At 41.5% G+C, this 21,419-nt stretch overlaps 1 protein-coding gene across 1 annotated transcript; it reads left to right on the top strand.

Annotated features, from left to right (window-relative positions):
• Positions 1-6,392: 6,392 nt before the first annotated feature.
• hykk.2 (hydroxylysine kinase, tandem duplicate 2) lies at positions 6,393-16,825 on the top strand. Its single transcript, XM_080725039.1, has 5 exons — positions 6,393-6,513; positions 8,746-9,055; positions 11,857-11,999; positions 12,487-12,667; positions 15,422-16,825. The coding sequence occupies exons 2-5, from the start codon at positions 8,752-8,754 to the stop codon at positions 15,865-15,867; spliced, it is 1,074 nt and encodes a 357-aa protein (XP_080581165.1). The 5' UTR covers positions 6,393-6,513; positions 8,746-8,751; the 3' UTR covers positions 15,868-16,825.
• The last annotated feature ends 4,594 nt before the right edge of the window (positions 16,826-21,419 follow it).

Raw genomic sequence — 21,419 nt, 5'->3', positions numbered from 1 at the left:
TGTGGCATTTTAGGTTTTAAATATAGCACGTTGGTTGGCTATTCAAAAATAGCAGATATTATTTTTTTCACAAATAAAAAATGAAAATGTGTGCAAATCTTTTAATACATATATATAGGCCTATATATATATATTTATAACTGTATATATATATATATATATGTGACGGAGAGAGTCGCAGCCCCAGCCTTGAAGCCTCAAAAGTCTAGTATCTCCCCTGGACCAAAGAGATGTCTCTTTGGTCTAGTGGTTAAGATATTGGACTTTCGCGTGGAAGACCCGCGTACGAAGCCGGGTGGGGAGCTTCGGATCACCTCCGTTACATTGGTGCCGTGACCCGGATTCGGGCTTCCCCGTAGGAGGAGGTCAAAGGGGGGTGAGTGTGACGGAGAGAGTCGCAGCCCCAGCCTTGAAGCCTCAAAAGTCTAGTATCTCCCCTGGACCTAGTGGTTAAGATATTGGACTTTGGCGTGGGAGACCCGGGTACGAACCCAGGTGGGGAGGTTTGGATCACCTCCATTACATATATATATATATATATATATATATATTTTTTTTTTTTTATTTATTTTTTTTTTCATTTTCGGGGTCATTGACATGAAAAGGTTTGAGCAGCACTGATATAGAAACATGCGTTTTTCAGAACTGTTCATTGTATTGCTTTATTAGTTTGTAATTGGAGAGTGTGTAGAGAGACAGGAAACTATGGGAAGAGAGAGAAGGGAGACATGAGATGAGGAGCTAGGAGTGGGATTTGAACCCTGGTACTTGCAACACACAAGGACCATGTGGTAAGTGCATGTGGTTGAGCCACCATACACTAAATAATAAATGAGTACAGCCTCGTGCTCGTAGCTGCGGATGTAAATGTTATTGTGGACACAGAGGCAAAGACCAACATTTCGTACAGCTCTATATACTTTGTTGTATGACCAATAGCAAAAAATAAACATTATACAATTGTATACTCGGAATACTCGGAAATATCAGAAATCGTCCACACAGAAAACAGCGAGTGCAAAAGACTGTCAATAACTGTCAATATTTGCCATTTTCCACCGTAATTAATTATTTCCCCTTGATTGTGACCTTACCTTTTGACCCTTGTCCACCCAAAATGTTATTGTTTCTCTGGGGTAGCCTATGGATCATTCCCACCACGTTTCAGTAAACTGTACCCATCCATACTTGATTTTTATATTGCAACTGATTGCTGATGAGACTGCAATCAGTTTAGGAGATTGCAAAGTGTCCACCCACTGGTGTAGTAGTCGCCTACTCACCTAAAAATAGGCCCCATGATTGGTCGGCAATGCATTGGTGCCTTTCATGGTTTCCTCCTGATTTACTATTTTGACCTTTGAACCTTTCTACCCAAAAGTTGATTATCTCTTCAGGTCAACCTAGTGATCAGTTGAGCCAAATCTCCTGAAAATCGAGCCATCCATTCTGAAAGTGTTTAGCTCACAAGCAGACATGTGACAATGAACTGGCCAAAAACATCCAACTCCATTGCCTAGAATGGCACCTACTTATTTAGCATAGAACGTTGTCTTTCCTTCTTTACATGGCCTTGTCTCCAATCAATAGGAATAGTGACCTGAAACGTTCTACACCGTGCCTGGAGGTAGCTGTCCGTCTGCCATGTTACACAGCTGCAACAGCTTCATGATCTCTGACCAATTCTCAAGGTATCATATCTGTGTGGAGCCAGAAGATTTCCAATATATGACATAGGCGCTTCATAAAAATCAGGGGTAGGCCTACAATGTGAACTATCTGAAACTCAATTTGATCATTACCTGATAATACCTGAATTAACTTTTTCTGATTTTTGAACTGCACAGTTTAGAATTTTTATTGCAATGCATTTTTTTCTTTTATTTTTACATAGTCTATATAACTGAAATGTATACTTGATAGCATACAGATCAAATTATATATAATTAATAGCGTTATAGAACAAATAATCAAAGATCCTAATTGTGTGTGTGACTGGAAGCCAAAAAAGCACACCCCCAGATAGTGCAGTAGGAACTGCAGTATTTAGCTCCATCTGTAAAGATAAGTGATGTCTCATTACATGTATCGACACACTCACCACACTTAATGAGGTGAGATTACTCATGCAAGCTGCAAGGTAAAGTAGTTATTAGTTAAGCGGTGAGCTGTGCAATTTAGTAGAAGCTAAATGTCACAAAAGGCTGTTGGGTTGTGTAATGTCATTCTGGTCTGCAAATGTATCCACTAGAGCATACAGTATTATGTCAAACTCAAGGCCTGCGGGCCAAATCAGGATGGTATTTAATGACTATTAGAACTGGCCCGCTGGTAGCAAAACGGCCAGTTGAGTGAACCAATATCTCCCTGTGTGCGTGTGTGTGTGTGTGTGTGTGTGTGTGTGCGTGTGTGTGTGTGTGTGTGTGTGTGTGTGTGTGTGTGTGTGTGTGTGTGTGTGTGTGTGTGTGTGTGTGTGTGTGTGTGTGTGTGTGTGTGTGAGCAAGGGAACACAAGTGACTGTCTGTATCAAGGCGACTTTCAACACAAAAAACCTGATCAGTGTGCATTGTCCACATTTGAAGTGAGTAGGCTCTTTGTAATGTAATGGCATACACCCTCATGAACACGTTATATTTACGTTGCAATTATTGTATAGCTACGAAATATGAATTATATTATCCAAGGCTATGAAGGTTAACAACAAACAGATGAATATGTGATTGGAATCAATGGATGGGTCTCATCTGGATATGTTTATACCTCTGTCAGTGTGTCTCTTTGACTACATGGATGGATGAGGGACTACACGTCACTAGTTGTGAAATGATGGACCCAGGTGATTGCATAAAGCCCCAGAATGGAATGGAATGCAAAGCACACATACAGTATATCGAATGTGCAGTCTTCATTATCAGGGGAGAGACAGGATAAACAAGTGAAAGTAATGACACAAAAACTTAAATGGCCAAGACAACATTGAAACTGGAAACCTAGAAAAACTAGAAAAGGTGCTCCTCAGAGCACAAGTCTGAAGGTAGGTAGGTTATGGTGGGCCAGCAATGTAGATGGAATATGAAAGATCGGACAGATCCGTCTTGATAACATGACTATATGTGTACCGATATGTGTGATGTTTGGACAAATTCTGTATCGGCCTGCTGCTGGTGGTGCTATGATAGGATAACGTGAAAAGAGTAGTATTTCTTTCTTCCCCTAATGGGAATGTGCATGTAAAGTTTCACGGCAATTGGACACTGAGTTCATGATTTGAGGCATTTACAGTAGTTCAAAACGAGCCACTCCTGCAAACTTTAGATGGCAGTCTTAGCCAATCAGGATGGAATATGATAAATGAAAAGTTTCCAGGTTTGCAAGTTGTGCAGACCCATACACTTTTACTGTACAAAAGGCTCTGTAAATAAATGAGCATCACGCTCGGCACAGACATGCGCAGAGCAAGTTCTGTGAGGAAACTCAGTGCAGCTCCACACGTTCACAACCACTCATCCAATCACACACTTATTTCATTCTCAGACCACTCTATTTAAACTGGAAGTTTGCACTACTCATCCCTGCCTATTCATGCTGTTGCTGGTGATGCTCTCACCAGAGCTCACCAACCCTCCACCACGACTGTCCTTTTGGATCTGCTGTTTATGTGTGGGGGATTTGGAGTCCCTATATGGTTGGTAGAGGCGCTTTATCAGGGTACCTAAAAGCAGATCCAATTAATCGCCAAATCATAATAAATATATTACTCATTTTAAATTCAATAAAATATATTCTATACATTCATAAGTTGTCTTTATCCATTCATGAGTTGTCCTGACACAGACATATTTTCCCAATTGCATCGTTCAATTGGCTTGGCAGCAGATTTGAACTGGAAACATGTAAGTATAGGTGTCATATAATGCACTTTGCACATATGGTCAAAGTGCAATTTTAAAATGTTGATGCCTTTCAAACTGGTTGCTGATGATGAGTTAGCAATCAGTGTAGGAGATTGCCAAGGAGTGTCCACCTACTGGTCTAGGTGTATACACACACCTAAAAATAGCCAGCACATCTAGAGTAGGGGGATGGACAGCATTCAGTAAATCATGTTGTAGCTGTACATTTGTGTGGCATTCACATTTGACCCGACCACATTCGTCCAGTCACGAGTTGTATAACGAGCATTCTTTTCTGTTGAGATTGTACTCCATTATTTTCATTGCGGGTCCAAAAATAAACCTCCTGCTATCAATACTTTAGAACCGAGGTCTTCAACCTTTTTCAGACCAAGGACACCCTAGCTGAGAGAGAGAGATGACGCAGGGACCCCATATTGTATAAAACTGTATTGTAGATTCAACTTTTTCATATATTTCATAGATTGTTTGTTAACACGATCTGTTCTATTAATATGTTAGATTTATGTTAATGTTTCTTTTCAGATATACGGTATAGTAACTTAAATATTTAATACTTTGTGAACTTGACATTTAGCACTGTACTTGGTCTGCTCTTTTTACCCCCCTCTACACCAAATCTCATGAAAGGCATGAGACTATATTGGTGTCTCTGTCATCATACAATACAACCACACGTGTCTCTGCCGCTACTCAGCCCAAGACCTGAGCTTGGACACCTGTTCTGGGAGATCATCTCCCATCTCCGTGCACTCACTCAAGAATCTAGGATCTAACGGAATGAACTTCTCCTGGGTAGATGCTGCATGCTGCCCAGGGACCCAATGCAATGGAGAGCATGCTCATGAAGCCTTATGTGAAGTCCCATAGGGCAGTGGTTCTCAAAGGGTTCTGGGGACCCCCAGGGGTCCTTGGAGGGGTCCCAGGGGTCCTCAGATCTACAAGCTCACAGTGCGTAATGTGCATCTGCTATTTTTGAACATTTCTGAAAAACATTGAATGCTTGGAAAATGTACATCGAAATACATATCAATTTGGGGCTCCTTGACATGAAAAAGTTTGTGAACCAATGCCATAGCGTGGCCAGACCGTCGCCTTCCACAACGTTCAAATGACCAATTATTTGTTTACAAACATTGAGACTGAATGCACAGGTGACTGTATCATGTAATCAATTCCCAACAGATCCCCAAACCTGTTGCTTTGGGGTGCACTGGTTATTCAACCTCCTCTTGTGTGCTAGTGAGGTGCTCCCATGGGAGCGCCCTTATCGAGACATATATACTTCATTGCGCAACGGTATTCCGCGTCAAGAGTAGCTGATATACAAGCTCACATCGCGTCACCAATGCAACCCTTCTGAGCTTGGAGGTCTGCGGCTCTGCGCGCGACACCGTCGCAGGACGGAGCATAATTAGGCTTCATGGACTGCAGCTGGGCGAGCAGTAGACGCTCTGGTGATCCAGTGGATCGGGTGGGTGATCAAGAGGAGCGCTCCCTCTGTTCTGATGACGGTGAATAGAGGTGGGGTTTGAAGGACAACTGTTTTGAATCGCTATTATTGTTTACAATCAACAGAAACTAAGGATTATATATTTCAAGAGTGAGAATTTACAGTAAAAATCCTAAGCATTCTTCCTCCACACTGGGAGAAAAACGGCATCTGAAAGTTTGATTGAATGCATTTTTAAACACGAGTGCCATCCATTGCATCCTATGAACGGTGGGGTTCATTTGGTGCCGACCGGCGTGCGCATACTGGTTTATATCAATGTGACGTGGACCATTAAGGCATCTATAGCCTTGTGTGTATGTGTGTGTGTGTGTGTGTGTGTGTGTGCGTGCGTGCGTGCGTGAGTGCGTGGAACCAAATGATTTGTTTCCATTTGTACACTCTCAGAGTTAAACATTGATTTTACAATATAAATTGGGGTCCCAGAGTCTGAGATAGACATTTTATTAAATAGGGGGGTCCGTAGCCTAATGCATGTCAAACTGGGGGTCCATTTAAATGGTTTGAATGGGAATCACTAGAGCCGTAAAAATCTTCTCTAATGGGGGTCCCTGCCTGGCATATCTTTTCAAATGGGAGTCCGTGGGCTATTGAGTCTCAATTTGGGGGTCCTTGACATGAAAACGTTTGAGAAGCACTGCTTTAGTATGTCTCATGAGTCATGCATATGACTGTGGAACTTTCACTCTAGAAAATGCAGCACGTCTTTTCCAAACAGAGGTCCTGCAAATTCATCGTTTTCAATGGCTTCAGGCCAGGGATACTCTTATTCTGAAGATATCGACCACTGCAACGATCCACACACACACACACACACACGCACACACGCACGCACGCACGCGCGCGCGCGCACACACACACACACACACACACACACACACACACACACACACACGTGACAAGAGTCCAGCGGAAGCGTGGAACTTTATGATATGGGCTAGCAGGGCTAGGGGCTACTATGCTATCGCCACAGTGCAGGCTACTCACACCACTAAATACCACGAATCTGCAGATTGAAGTAAGGGACTTTGATTTGAACCAAACGTCTCGTATTGTCACTGAAGCCAGTTGAACCACGTTGCAGATGTAAGTAGTAGGCTATGGGGCGTGCGTGTGTGTTGTTTACTATTCTAAGAGCACGTGTTGTAGTGTCTGTTGTTGACATACTGTCTAAAACTATTCCGTATTGTGCGGTGCAAGTGTTGGGCGTCCAGTGGTGGAAAAATACTCAAATGTTTTACTTATAAGTAAAAGTATCAGTACTCCAAGGTAGAAATCCTCTGTTAAAAGTAAAATTCCGGAATTCAAAATGAACTTGAGTAAAAGTACAAAAGTATTGGCGTCAAAATGTTGCCTTCTAAAAGTACCAAAAGTAAAAGTTGTCTATTAAGTATGCAGAATGTCCCATTTCACGAGTTTTCAAATGTATAGCCTACAAATCTTTTGAAAATAGCATTATGTCGCATCACAATGCTTTTTATTCAGTCAGGGCTGGACTGTTAATATAGCCTACTTTTCAGGAAATGGGGAACAAATAAAGAAATAAAATGTGTTCTAATGCATTAGTTATTATTTAATCAACAGGAATTGTCATGCACAGAATGCTAATGCATGACACAAACCATATAATATGTAACAAATCTGCATAGAGCAGACAGCTGGTGAAGTTAACTGTGAAGGCATAGTGTGTAACTTTGCCCTGTGTTTACATATTAACAAAACAATATATAAGAAGGGTATTGTCACTCAAATAATTGTGATTAACAATTTAATTGTGTTTTTGTGTTGACAGTTAAATGTCTGCTTGGCTTGTAGGCTTTGAAGTTGCACATGGCAGCTATGACACATAACCTAAATATACCAAGAAAGGACTGACACATTTGACAACTTAATACTTAAAAAAGGACATTGATTGTGGAAATAGCCGATCTACACACATGGCGACGTGTTCTGAGCTTGTAGAGCTGCTATTTTCATTTTTTTTTTTATGTTTGAAAATATATGAACATTTTTCAACATGTAAACGATTATGACAATTATGACAAAATAATTGCGATTAGACGATTATGTAATAATTGTAACAGGCCTACCTCTATATCAGCAGTTATCAGCCACCGTTGGAGTAGTGTGTGGTGGTGTTTACCTGGCTGGTTTCAACTGCCCTCTTGAGCACTTGGTGGTTTTCACTGTTTGTTTCGGAAGGTTGCCCCACAACATCCCCTGTCTACAGCAAACAGTGACAATAGGGGGAAGTGTGTAGAGATCTGCTGTTTTTGCTACCTTTATGCCAGTGTTTCTCAACTTTTCATGTCCCAAGAATCCATGGGCACACCAACATACAGGGGTGTAAATATCGTCACTGTCGGGAAGAAACCTTGTATCGCCAAGTTTCACATTTGTACGTTTCTTGAACTTTCTTCGCAAAGTAAAGCCCTGCTTCATCATAATGCTGCCGCACAACAGTAGTGAAAACAGCAGATCTACAAGCGAGGCGTTGTGCGCTTGTAGATCGGCTGTTTTTAAAAACTAGTTTAAATCATTTTTAAAATGATAAATACAATACTGGCTTTCAAGCAGTTTCAAGGGGCACACTTGACCATTCTCAGGGGCACACCAAAGGTCCCCAGGCACAGTGGTTGAGAAACACTGCTTTATGCGACACTGTAGGTATAGGGCTGTCACGATTATGACATTTTACTTGACGATTAATTGTCGCTCAAATAATTGCGATTTTAGGCTTCTTAAACAGAAGTTTGGCAGATATGACAGGCAAATATTTATTTTGGCAGATCAATGCATTTTCCGCTTGCCTTTTAGATTGTCCCCTTTTTGAACATGTTGCATATGCTGCAACATGTATATATTTTCAGGACAAGTTCCATTCCGTACAATCCGTGTAACAAAAATGTTCAAAGGTAAGGTGGGGAACAAAGAGGATCCAAGGCAGCTCTTTTTAGCTCAAAGTAGAAAAAAGTAGTAAAAAACTACCTACGCGCTTCAGCCAAGAGTGGCCTTCATCAGGGTCCGCTGATGAAGGCCACTCTTGGCTGAAACGCGTAGATCGTTTTTTATCTTTGCTGCTGCTATGATTTAAATAAATATTTTTCTACTTTGAGCTAAACAGAGCTGCCTTGGATCCTCTTTGTTCCACACCTTACCTTTGAACATTTTTGTTACTACGGAATGGATCTAAAGTTTTTGTCCTAATATTCAGATACCCTCTCCGAAGAGCACCTGTTTACAGCGTATTCATCATTCACGGACCCACGTAGCGCTTCTTTTTCTTTTATCTATGTATATATATTTTTTCCCCATCAGGTCCAAATGTCTGTGAAACAGCCCAAACCCAACCTCAGCCACGCCCAGGTATTGGAGGTGGTGAAGAGGCTCTTCGGGCTGACCCTGTCCCAGGTCCGCCCTCTGCCCAGCTACGATGACCAGAACTTCTACGTGGCGCCCGCCGGGGGCGGGGAGTACGTCCTGAAGGTCATGAACTCGGAGGACAGCAAGAACCCCACTCTGCTGGAAGTGCAGACCCACGCCATGTCTTTCCTCCACCAGAGGGGGCTCCCTGCACAGACTGCACTGCCCACAACCACAGGACAGCTGATGAGTCTGGAGGACATAGGTAGGAGAGGACTTGACAGTTTTGTTCTTTTAACCACTGAAGACCTCATTGCGTACATTAGCCTGAATACAAGAACGCTCGCCCCAAAATAAGGGGATCAAGTAAGTAAGTCATTTCCTGAAAAAAAAAAAAAAAAAAACACAAACAGATTGAATATGGAGATGGAGGTTTATGAAAACTTCATTTGGTGAGCACATGGGAGGCAGGCACACAATTTGACGGGTGTCATTAATTACCGCCCACCAATCGCAACACATATTTTCAGCCAGAGCTTTCAACTGGATATGAAACTAGACGACAACGGCTGAGCAGACCCAAAGTCACAGCCATAACTTTGGGTGAGTAGACAATCAGCACCAACTTTTAATGCTGCCGCGATCAGTGACGAGTCTGCTACCCAGGAGGGCAGCAGGGGGGTGATCAATGGCTGTCTACATGGAATACATGATAATAATATAATATCACAGCCATTCTAGGGCTATATGCTATACTTAAAGAGGTGCCATAGTTTTGTACTTTTTGTGGTTTTCATGTGTCTAGGAGGTTGGCAGTATTTCATTAGACCCCCTGGTGTGGTTGTTATGAGCAATTATGTATTCCCTTTCTATTTTGTGTTTCTTCCTCGTGGCTGCCACCTTATGGGTCAAAAGTGCCGATCCAAAAACACAGATAGAGTGACATCATATAATAATCCCCTCCCCTTTTACCATTCACCCAACACTTTAGCTGGGTTACCACCCACCACGACAACCAGGCATACTTAATGAACTGGTGGGTGTGGCCACATAAAAACCTAATTTTGAACTCTTTCTGTACACTTTTTTTTGGAATCTTCCTCCTAGTATAATCATAATACCTGATAATCATTTTAGGGGGGGGGGGGGGGGGGGGATCATGGCACCCCATCTTTAAATACAGTGTATTACCTTATCTTTTAATTTACTTAACTGAAAGTACAAGTAAGGCCGCCACGATTACAAAGTTAAGTTGACAATGATTTGTTTGTTTGTTTTTTGTCATTTAGAACAAATATAGCTAATCTACAAGCTTACACCACATCACGAAGTTGCGCTTGCAGGAGAAGATGCATGCACTCATGTCAGTTAACCTTTTCTGAGGAAGTAGTGCTTTGCGTGCTCATTGTGTGCAGTATTTGTCAAATTGCACGCTTTGGCTGCTGCTGAGGTTCTGCAAACCGCAAGAGGCTTTCGGTATTTGTCTTGAGGGTTACGTTGTTAAGAAACCTAATCCACCATCAGTGTTTATGATGCAGCTCTACAGGATTAGCAGTTGAGCTGCAGGATTATCCCTGTGCTTTTCTAACTTTTAGTTTTGTTGCCCAAGGCACACTAATATTATGCCATCAATGGGCATTTTACTCGCCGATTAATTGCCGCTCAAATAATTGTGATTTTAATTGGGTCGTTATTGAAACATTGTGATAAGAAATGACATTTATGTTTGGCCTTTAGTCGTCATAAACAAAAGGTGCCCAGGGAAGATACGGTATGATAAATAATTTACATAATTTAATAAACTTTACTTTAAAAACATGAATAGTGGAAATAGCCGAGCTGCACAGCACAGCACAGCACAGCACACACACGCGAGTGGACATAGTTTTGTGTGTGTTTACTATTTTGATATTTGCTCAGATGTTGAGTAAATCCACTATTTGTTTTGTGTTTCGGCTTTATTCTTTATGGTTTCCTTTATGTTATTTAACACATTTTTCTTACCCACACTGTTGAGGAAGCATGAAGTACCACAATGTTGCTAAAGCTGTATTGTTTGTGCACGTGACAATAAACTGTTTGGACCTTGAGACTTATAAACCGTTTAAGACTCACAATCTGACACTCTAGTTGTTTGCATTGCAAAACCAGTAGTCCTGCGTGTCATTGTCCAGTGTCCTTTACCCCCAAACTGGACAGTGTCAGTTTGAGATCCCTCTCACTGATTGGGTTGGGATATGGGTGGGCTATGCAACATTATGTGATTTGGTGCAAATTTTAAAATAAGGCTTTGGTATTAAAACATTTCAAAGGGACTATTTTAACCACATGAATATAGTGTCTGAACATTCAGCGGAAATAGCAGATCTACAAGCTCACAATGCCTTGCGAAGCTCAAACGTTTTGAAGGGTTAAGCAATGAAGCAATGGCTGCAATGAAAAGCTTATTTTTCAGATATAAGTAAAATTGTTCAACAAATTACATAAATGTACCCCAAATGAGCAGATTAGTTACTGTGCAGTATTTTAATGAGTAGCCTAATTGAACTCTCTTTCTTTCACTTTGTGTGCAGATTTTGCTTTTATTCCTCAGCCACCTTATATCTTAGACCTCATGAGCTCGATTAAAGCGAATTTCCTGATGTTTGCCTTTAATAAAATAATTAGGCTAATAAGAGAAGAGAGTTGTGTGAATTGTGTAGGCTGGTATTATAGTTAATTGTTAATGAATATTAATGCAATGCAAAGTGCATTGCATCACACTCAACAGGTCTAGTTTTATTTGTTATATTTATTTAAACTTTCCATCCATATTTTGGCTAAATAAAAATAAAAAATAACAGTCCTACAAGCTCACAGTGTGACACTGCTGCGTTGCGAGCTTGTACATCTGCTATGTTTGAATTTCTGTGAGAAATGACAATATGTTTGGAAACCTTTGAATTTCTCTTCTGGGGGTCCCTTGCACAAAACTTCTTCAGATTGCTTGACACAGAAACGTTTAGGAACCAATGCTTCAAAAAGTCATGTTCACCTCATGAGCTCTTTAATCCTCTCTCCTGACAGACTGTGGCTTCGGCCCTCAGAAGTATCTCGTGAGGCTGCTGACTTATTTGCCCGGCAACACCATCTCCAAGGTTCCTGTCTCGCCACAGTTACTTTATGAAGTTGGCAAGATGGCCGCCAGGATGGACACAATCCTACAAGAGGTAAAGTAATGGCTCAGATGAAGGCCTTTGGCCATTTTCAATTATTTCTAGACATTTCAGTGTTTTACAGCTGGAGTATTCAACAGGGGGTCCGGGACCCATAGGGAGTCTTCAGAGTTACTACAGGGGGGCCGCAAAATCTTTGTCTGATAGGAACTTTACTTTATAAAAAAATGAAGAAAAGAAAATAGCAGATCTACAAGTGCTTAACATTAATTAATTAATTTAATTAATTTAAACACTGATGACTGAAGTTTATGAAGCTATCTGTGAAATCTATAGAAAAGTTTAATCTGCAACACAAATGTATACAACGTTTAGTGGTTCATCTCTCTCTCAGCTAAGGGGTCCTTGGCCTGAAAAACATTGAATACCCCAGGTTTTATAGTACAATACTATTTGAATGTGTCTTTTTGTTTTTGTGCTTGCATTGTATGAAACCTTCACAGCTCATGATTCAGTTTGTTGTCATAATTACTTGAACCAGATGGAGCACCCCCATCTCGGCGTGCTGCACAGAGACAAGTTCATCTGGAGTCTGTCCAGCATTCCTCTACTGGAGCCCTACCTCTGTCACATGGGCACAGATCCTATCCAAGAGGTGGTGAAGGCTGTCATGGAGCAGTACAACGCCTGTGTGCTCCCTAAACGCTCCTCTTTTCGACAGTGTGAGTATTATAACATGTAGTGTCTGTAATGTGTCTAGGCTTGTGATCGATTCCAGTGCCTTAACGACTCCGTCTTAACGGTTCCCTTGAATGATTCCTATGATTAAAAAACAATCTCGACCTTGCAGTAGAGGCAGCTACCGTATACTTTGTTGCTGTCGGGCAGAAAATCTTAACTGCCTCATCTAGTCTCAAAAAGGTCACGCAAACCCTTTCTAGGCACGTACACGCGTGCACGCGCCTCTACTCTAGAGGCTATTTAGAAAGAAAGGATGTCAGCAGATCTAATGGTGGGAAAACAAAAAACAATGTTTTCTATCATCATGTACATGACGTGAATGTATGCACTCGAAATATTTGCTAGTAGCCGGGGATCCAGTCCCTCAAAATGGGAGGGGACCTGTTATGTTCTGCCGCACTTTTTATTTCTGTTTTATCTATTAGTTTGGTCATTAAGGTCCACAGAATGAGAGGCCTGCTCTGCCGGAAACATCGCAAAAAAAAAGTTATGGCCATTTGTATATTCACTGTCCCATTGACTCCACTAGAAATATTAAAAATAAGAAAATAAATCTGCTTTAAGTAGCATGTGAGGGGTCAAACTAGGGGTTCTTCATCATTCTGAATCCATTGCAAGCATTTGTTTTGCATGAAAAACATTCATCACTTTTCACAGTTTTTGGGGGCCAATATTTTGCCCAAGGAATGTTTTTCATGCAAAACAAATGCTTGCAATGGATTCAGAATGATTAAGAACCCCTAGTTTGACCCCTCACATGCTACTTAAAGCAGATTTATTTTCTTATTTTTAATATTTCTAGTGGAGTCAATGGGACAGTGAATATACAAATGGCCATAACTTTTTTTCGCGATGTTTCCGGCAGAGCAGGCCTCTCATTCTGTGGACCTTAATGACCAAACTAATAGATAAAACAGAAATAAAAAGTGCGGCAGAACATCACAGGTTCAACCCTATTCCTTGAGCTTTTGGGCATGTGGATCCCCGACTATAGGCTTTACGATGTCGAGTTATATAATTATGTTTATAAATAACTTAGAAACAAAACAAAAACTGTTGAACAAAGTGCTGTACAACATGTGAGTCAACTTCAACTTCAGCAAATTGTGTTAATCCCAATAGAGGCAATTAGTTTGGAGCAGTTGCTTCACAATGACAGTAACATTCAACATCAAACAAACAAACAGTACTCCAAGGAACTAAATGTGCATTACAATTATCTGAAACATTCCCAAGAATAAACAAAAAACCTATGAAACATTTAAAATACATATTGCTGGGGGTGAACAATTTAGAATCGTGGTTTTTCAAGCAGGTAAAACATAATGGCGCCCCTGAGGATAAAATATGACAGACAATAAAAAAATAGAACTGAAGAATAAACATTTTAGGATTTAAGAAAATATTCAAAATGTTTGTTTAATTGCATCTGTTATCTTTGTGCATTACATTAAAAAACAAAACAAAAAAAACTGCATAATACCATACAGTCCATCAGTGTGAGACAAAAAAAGAATCAATATAATAATACAAAGACAAATATAATAAAAACACTAAAAACAAGGCAATCGTTGATGGTGACACATCTGTGCTAACTTTAGCCAAAGCTTAAAACTGCAGAGCTTCCTGAGTTTCTAACGTTTGTGGGTATTCGATTTCCCACCACTTCAACCAGATTGACTAAAAGGTTGTATTTCAGAACTGTGATACCTAGTAGATGGGCTAGTCCTAATGGCACTGCCAGAATAGGCCAAGCATCATCATAATTATTTTAACCTTTTAATTTCAAGCTCACCCATAACTCTGAGAGTGTACAAATTGAAGAAAACATTTTCACCGTGCGGCAGCGCCTAGAAATAGAACAGCGGCGTATCGGCGCGGCGGGCGCGGCGGCAGACCCACGCCTGTGTGCGTCTGATGCCGCCGGTGTGGGTTAGTTTGTTGAAAATAATGGGGGGGCATATGTTTTGACGTGCCACGTCCACGCCGCCTCCGTGTCCGGTTTGTGTTTCCCTTGAGGTTTCATACAAAGGCATTCTCTTCATCACTCAACTCACTCTGGGGTGGCAAGAATATTTAATCGTGCTCATTCACATTGTTCCCCCTAATTGAAATTGTCTGTTGTGGACCTGAGGGACATGTCAAAATTACATCTAAAACAAATTCAACTATACAGATGCAAGTGTGGTTGCCCTGGCACAAGTCACGAGTAATCCGCTGAGAAATGTATCACATCTTATCATTTGTCCCTTTTATGCCTGTATATGGATATCGCTGATGTCATCAATATTAAGCCCATGTCTTGGAATGCCCATATATGGACATATCGATCTCATGTGGTCTATGATGTCAGTCACCTCCATATTTGGGGAAAGTTTAATTTTTGCATTTTCCCATTCAAGTCAATGTAGATAATTAATTCAAGAAAAATGTATATAAATTAAATTATATGTAACAAATCTCTTAGAAAAATGCAAGCAGGCGAGTCCCGATCAAGCCGATTGATTTGACATATGGCGCAAGTGTGTGCCACCAAAATTGTGTGAGGAGTAGCACGGCAAAATAAGGTTTATCCAGAAAGATGGAAAGAAAGAATAAAGTCAGACAACAATAAATATGACCCTGGTTAAATTGAGTAACATTCATATAAACCTATGGACATTTCACACAGTGAAAATCCAAATCAACCACCCTCAAAACCTTTTTAAACGCAAAATCTATCTCCTAACTTCCAGGTGTCAATCACGGGGACTTCAATGACCTCAACATCCTGGTGCAACCCAGTGGTGACACTGACAGCTATGAAATCTCCGGCATCCTGGACTTCGGAGACATGAGCAGTGGCTACCTCATCTACGAGCTCGCCATTGCCGTCATGTACATGATGATCGAGAACCCCAAACCCGTCGAGGTGGGCGGACACGTTCTCGCCGGCTGGGAGAGCGTCCTTCCCCTCAACCAGGCGGAGAAGGACTCTCTCTACATCCTGGTGCTGTCCCGGTTCGTCCAGTCTCTGGTCATGGCGCGGTACGCCGTGTCCCTGCAGCCAGAGAACGAGGAGTACCTGATGACCACAGCCAAGACCGGCATCGGCATCCTCCACCAGCTGTGGGAGCTCGGAAAGGAGGAGGTGGAGAGACTGTGGTTCCAGAGTGCTGCTCAATACACTAAAAGGGAGTAACACTTTGGGTGTCCCTTTGAGCTGGTGGAGTAGAATACAGAATTAGCCGTTTGTAAACGGTCATAAGATAACTTGGTTTCATCACTACTGTACACTAAGGTCATATGTTGCAAAAGATTGTCCCACATTGATATTATGACTGAATTTCAACATGCTACCTTCTCGGGGTGTGGCTGCTAAACGTTTAAACGCTAAACGTTAACAAAAAGAGCAAACGGTTAGAAGAATCTCTTGCCGTTTAAAACGGAGGCAAGAAGTCAACTCAAGCAATGACATGGGCTTATATAACTTTGAGATGGTGAGTTGGTTTACTCCAACAGCATTGGAGTAATGCAGCCAACATCACTTACGATATTTCACAGCAAACATCAGTCATCAAATGATCAACAAAGTACTACAAAGCTTGGCAAGAAAGCTTGATTGTCAAAAATTATCGCCATTGATGTGCAGCCAATCTCTTGTCGTGGAAGATGAGGGCTTCACAAAACAATTTGTCTTCTGTTGAACCAGAATATTTGATGCAGAGCCGGAAAAAAAAAAATACAGATATTGACACGCTGTAGTGTGAAATATAGTTTCACCCTTGACATTTAAATGGTTGAACCTTTTTATTTTCACTTGGGTAAATCTTTAGCTATGGCATTTAGCAATTTTTTGCACATCCCTAGTATGTTCATTTTTACAGTGTGCACTTTATGGTTCATTTGTTAAGCAATAATTCACAACAGATCCTGGTACTGTGTAATTATATTGAGGGCCTCAGGCTTTTTTGGGGATTGATTGATTGAATACTTTTTTACATATTCAATACTTTTTTTTTAAGACATTAAGAGCTAAAAGTATAACACAAAACAGTCCTGGGGACTTGTTTCCTTTGTGGACTAATCTTATCTGTGACACCAGAATTTCCCTCCAGGAATCGAACCCAGAACCTTCTAGCTGTGAGAAACTAAGTATCTGTGCCTTCAATTTTAAGAAGGAAAATTAAAAAGAGAGGTCTAATTACTTTTCCATTCCATATAGCTACTCTTCTATCAATCTATCAATAAATGTGTTCATGTCAAGGTGCGGGTTTGTCCTTATGTGTTGGAAATTATTTGTTAAAGAATCACAGCGTTTACTTATTTATATCCATAATAATAGATTTTTACCTATAAAAAAAACCTGCTGTCTTGACAAGTTTCACACAGATTTAATAGTTACGAAACGTAATCGTATTGCCATGACTGAACCAATATCGTCCATGTATCGTGATGCGTATCGTTGTTCTAATGTATCGTTACACCCCTACTAGTTACTGTACCATGATATCATGGTACCGTGATATACTGTAACTCCAAAAGAGTAGTTGCACCGTTGATTAGACATTGATATAATTACTTTTAAATCTTTTTTTTAATGAAATGCAATAAATTATACACACTTAATTGCATTTGAATAATGGGTACCAGTATATTTTTTTTTACTTTGCCAGATAGTTGGCTCATACCAGCTAATGTTGGTAGAGTCCCAAGCCATGTCCTCAGTCAAGAGGTTTTGAAAGAGGCAGGTCATCTTAGGTGAGATTTAGAGTAATTTCGTGGAGGCTGAGTATCTTGGAAACCAGATTACTGCTGCTCAGTCTGATCTTTTACTGGAAATGGAGCAGACATTGCTGTGTGTGTGTGCGCGTACACGCATGTTCTGATGAGTGGAGTGCGTTTCATTCAGTGCAGTGCGGTTGGAAAAATTATTAATAATTGCAGAACAGACGAAGATAATGGAGACTTTGACGCCCCAATTTCGTTGTGGCCTAACTTGACACGCTTCAGTGCAGCTCACGTCAATAAGAGCTGCTGCTGTGAGTGACCGACTTGCAAACTTGTGGTATTGCTTTAACCTTTGTAACAGACAAATCCACTCCAGTTCAATAGTTTGAAAGCAAACATTTTTAACTCAAATCTTTGACTCTGGGGGGTCCCTGGAACAGGACATTCTGGGGTCCTTGAAATGTAGAAGTTGTGAGCGCTGAAAGCAACGGAAGTTATTCAGAAAACTCTTTTAGGTCTTTAGAATCGGACTCAGGTCTCAATGGGTTAAACACCTCATTGACCAGTTTTCCTTTACTTTAGGTTTTATATTTTAGCCTTTTCTTCATGTAAAATGCAATGGGCTAAAGTAACATGACAATATTTCATCAGTGCGGGTTGTAGTTTTGTGCAGTTGTTACAGAATATGCCTTTTTTAGATTGTTTTGTTTTGGTAAATGAATGCCCTACTTCATCAAGCTACACAGGGGTATTCAACCACATTAGGCAGGGGGCCACAATTGTAAAATGACTTGAAGTCAGGGGCCACAAGACAGTTACAACAAATGAACAATTTGACCTTTTGTTGTGTGCTATAGGTCTGATAGGAGTAGGACATAACAATGGATATGTGTCCATTATATAACTTATTGGCCAGGCCTGCTTTATACTACATTCATGCATTTTGATGCACATAGGATTATGTATGTGGCAATCCTTTAGTGCACAGGCAGGAAGTAGATATTTCAGTATGTTCTATGCACGGATCCCTGGCATAAAGTGAGAAAGATATTGGAGACAGACTTTCAAGGTGAAGTGTTTACATGTTCATAGGAATGAAAGGTTTTTGTCTGAGGCCTGAGCACCAGCTGATGAGAGCACAGGCCCTTATGTGTTTCATCCTCTCAAAATTCAGAAATAGTTAAGTTGCTACAAATGGATGAATATGGCATGTGATGAACAGACTGCACTCAAAACTCATCTGTTACTACCTGGCTACAGAGACTAAGAGAAAAGAAAGAAAAAATAATTAATTGGAAGTACTGAGACGAGAAGTAGTAAAAGTAGACAACATTTCTGGCTGTTTTGTTTCTTTGTTTATACAATGAAAAGGGTCTTTATACTGTACTTTTGATACTTAAATACATTTTAACACCAGATACCTCTACATGTGAACTGCAACACTTTGACCAAAGTTATTTTCTTATGGAAGATTTTAACTTTTACGCTTGCTTCTCTCTCCTTCATGTTACACGATATATATATACAATTACATGTAAATTCATGCTGCAGACATGACCTCATAAACAGAAGAGTGTCCTTGAGCAAGACAGCACAGATTATGCGCTTCATTCAAGATGTAGCTTCAAGTGGAAAGGTTTGCACTCTGAACTCAAGGCTTACCAACCAAACTCACACCCATTATTATGAAACGCTTTGAGAAGCTGCGATCACCTCAGCCCGCCCCCGGGTTCGACCCCCACCGGTTCGCCTATAGAGCCAACATGTCCACGGAGGACGCCATGGCCACAGCCCTCCACTCTGCTCTGAACCATCTGGAGCAGCGAGGGGAGCTATGCGCGGCTGCTCTTTGTGGACTATAGTTCAGCGTTCAATACAGTCATCCCTGATAGGCTGGTGACCAAACTGTCCGTTTTTGGAATTCCATCTGCCTGTGGATTATGAACTTCTTGACTGATCGTATCCAGAGGGTGAAGGTGGACGGCCACACCTCTTCCAGCATGAATCTCTGCATCGGCTCTCCTCAGGGCTGTGTGCTGAGCCCCCTCCTTTACTCTCTCTACACCAGGGGTCAGCAACCTTTTTGAAATGAAGTGCCATGTTTTTTATTTTCTAGATAGTCAGTGTGCCATGTCAACATACATTTTAATGACACTGATTATAACGACTCAGACCTATCTTCCCAACTCCCTCCCCAGTCAAAGTTCAGAATTTTAATAAATGTAAAAGTGTGTGCAGGATGTAATTTGCTGCAAATTAGGTGACTTCATTTAATTGACTTTAAAATAAAAATCCTCTCTCTCACACTTCTGCCAGTGTGCCAGTGATCACCCTCCGTAAGGTTGCCTACGCCTGCTCTACACCTTTGACTGCACCCCTGCCCACTTAAGTAATTCTGTAATAAAATTTGCAGATGACACTACTGTAGTGGGGCTCATCTCGAGGGGAGACGAGTCCACATACCGTGACGAGGGTGAAGCTGTCGGAGTGGTACGCGGAGAACAATCTGGCCTTGAAAATCTCAAGTAGATAATTATTGACTACAGGAGGAAGAAGACAACGGAGACTTTGTGGCGAGAGCTTCTGACTTCTGCTTCATGGGTGTCCATCTAGATGACAACCTGACCTGGAGCACCAACACTACTGCCATCATCAAGAAGGCACACCAGAGATACTTTCTGAGAATGGGAGAGTGTTTTTAGCAGGTCTTTCAGTCCGAGTGTATCAAAAAAGCAACTGGGTTAACCACTGTTGGTCCGACGAGTTTAACATTCACCAGGTTAGCATTCACCAGCGTCGGCAGGTTAGCATTTCACCAGGTTAGCATTCATCAGCTTAGGCAGGTTAGCATTTCACCAGGTTAGCATTCACCATTGTTAGTTTTACTGAGGTTAGGGGTTAGGGTTAAGGTTAGGTTTAGGTGTATCTCTGTCCCCCCGACTTTCGTCACCTATGCGCAGCCAATCACAAGCTGCTGCTGCCTTAATCCAGTTGCTTTTTTGATACACTCGGACTGAAAGACCTGCACAAAACACTCTCCCTTCTAAGAATACTCAGGAACAACAACTTGGCACAGGAACCGCTGGTGTCAGGGACGTGCTGGCCATTGGGAAAAGCGGGACAACTCCCGAACGGCCGGTTCATTCCCGGCCGGTTCAGGCCGGCCATTAGGAAAAAAATAAACTGTTTGCACAAAAGTAAAACATTTAACTGTTTGCACAAAAGTAATGAAAACAGCAGATCTACAAGCACACAACGCCTCGCACCACAACGCCTTGCGGTGCGAGGCGTTGTATGCTTGTAGATCGGCTGTTTTCACTAGTTTAAATCATTTTTAAAATTATAAATACGAAACAAACGGTTTTGGACATACAAGGTTTCCACCCGACAATGACGAAATATAACTTATGTAATTGGCCCACTGGCTTGTCACTTGTCATGATCTGAAATGGCAAATCCTTGAGTAGCAGCAGCGCTATAGAGAGATCTCTCTCTCTATAGCGTGCAATGAGGGCCTCTCCAACTCTTTTTCCCGGGCTGAATCAGCACGTCCCTGGCTGGTGTCCTTCTACCAGTGCTCAATTGAGAGCATCCTCACATACTGCATCTGCGTGTGGTTCGGCAGCTGCACACTGCACAGCCACAGAGAGGAAGGCGCTCCAGAGTCCAGAGGGTGGTCAGGACCGTCGAGAAGATCATGGGCTGCCCCCTGGTCGACCTGTACAGCTCCCGCTGTCTCGGGAAGGCCCACGGAATCCTCAAAGACTCATCCCACCCCAGGCACTGTCACTTTCTACTGCTGCCGTCAGGCAGACGCCGAAGGTGCGAACCAACAGGCTCAAAGACAGCTCAATAGGAGCTAATAATATGAGTAGTCGAGTGTACAAGAGACACTGGAGACTTTACTTCGACACACGCCACTTCACACTTATACTTTGTATTACTTTGTATTCTATGTTATTTATGCCTTTTTTAAACTTATTGTCGCACTTTAGGGGTTTGCTCCAATTTTGTTGTTCTTAA

The sequence above is a fragment of the Nannobrachium achirus genome, assembly GCF_963921795.1.
Source record: "Nannobrachium achirus genome assembly, chromosome: 1".
Taxonomy (NCBI): Eukaryota; Metazoa; Chordata; class Actinopteri; order Myctophiformes; family Myctophidae; genus Nannobrachium; species Nannobrachium achirus.
Note: the sequence above shows the minus strand (reverse complement) of the source record. Positions and strands in the feature narration are given on the sequence as shown.

Excerpts from the sequence above, each read along its gene's own strand:
- hykk.2 (XM_080725039.1), top strand. The coding sequence starts at position 8,752 with ATGTCTGTGAAACAGCCCAAACCCAACCTCAGCCACGCCCAGGTATTG. Across the intron at positions 9,056-11,856 it reads GATGAGTCTGGAGGACATAG|ACTGTGGCTTCGGCCCTCAG; the intron begins GTAGGAGAGGAC and ends CTCTCCTGACAG. Across the intron at positions 12,000-12,486 it reads TGGACACAATCCTACAAGAG|ATGGAGCACCCCCATCTCGG; the intron begins GTAAAGTAATGG and ends TACTTGAACCAG.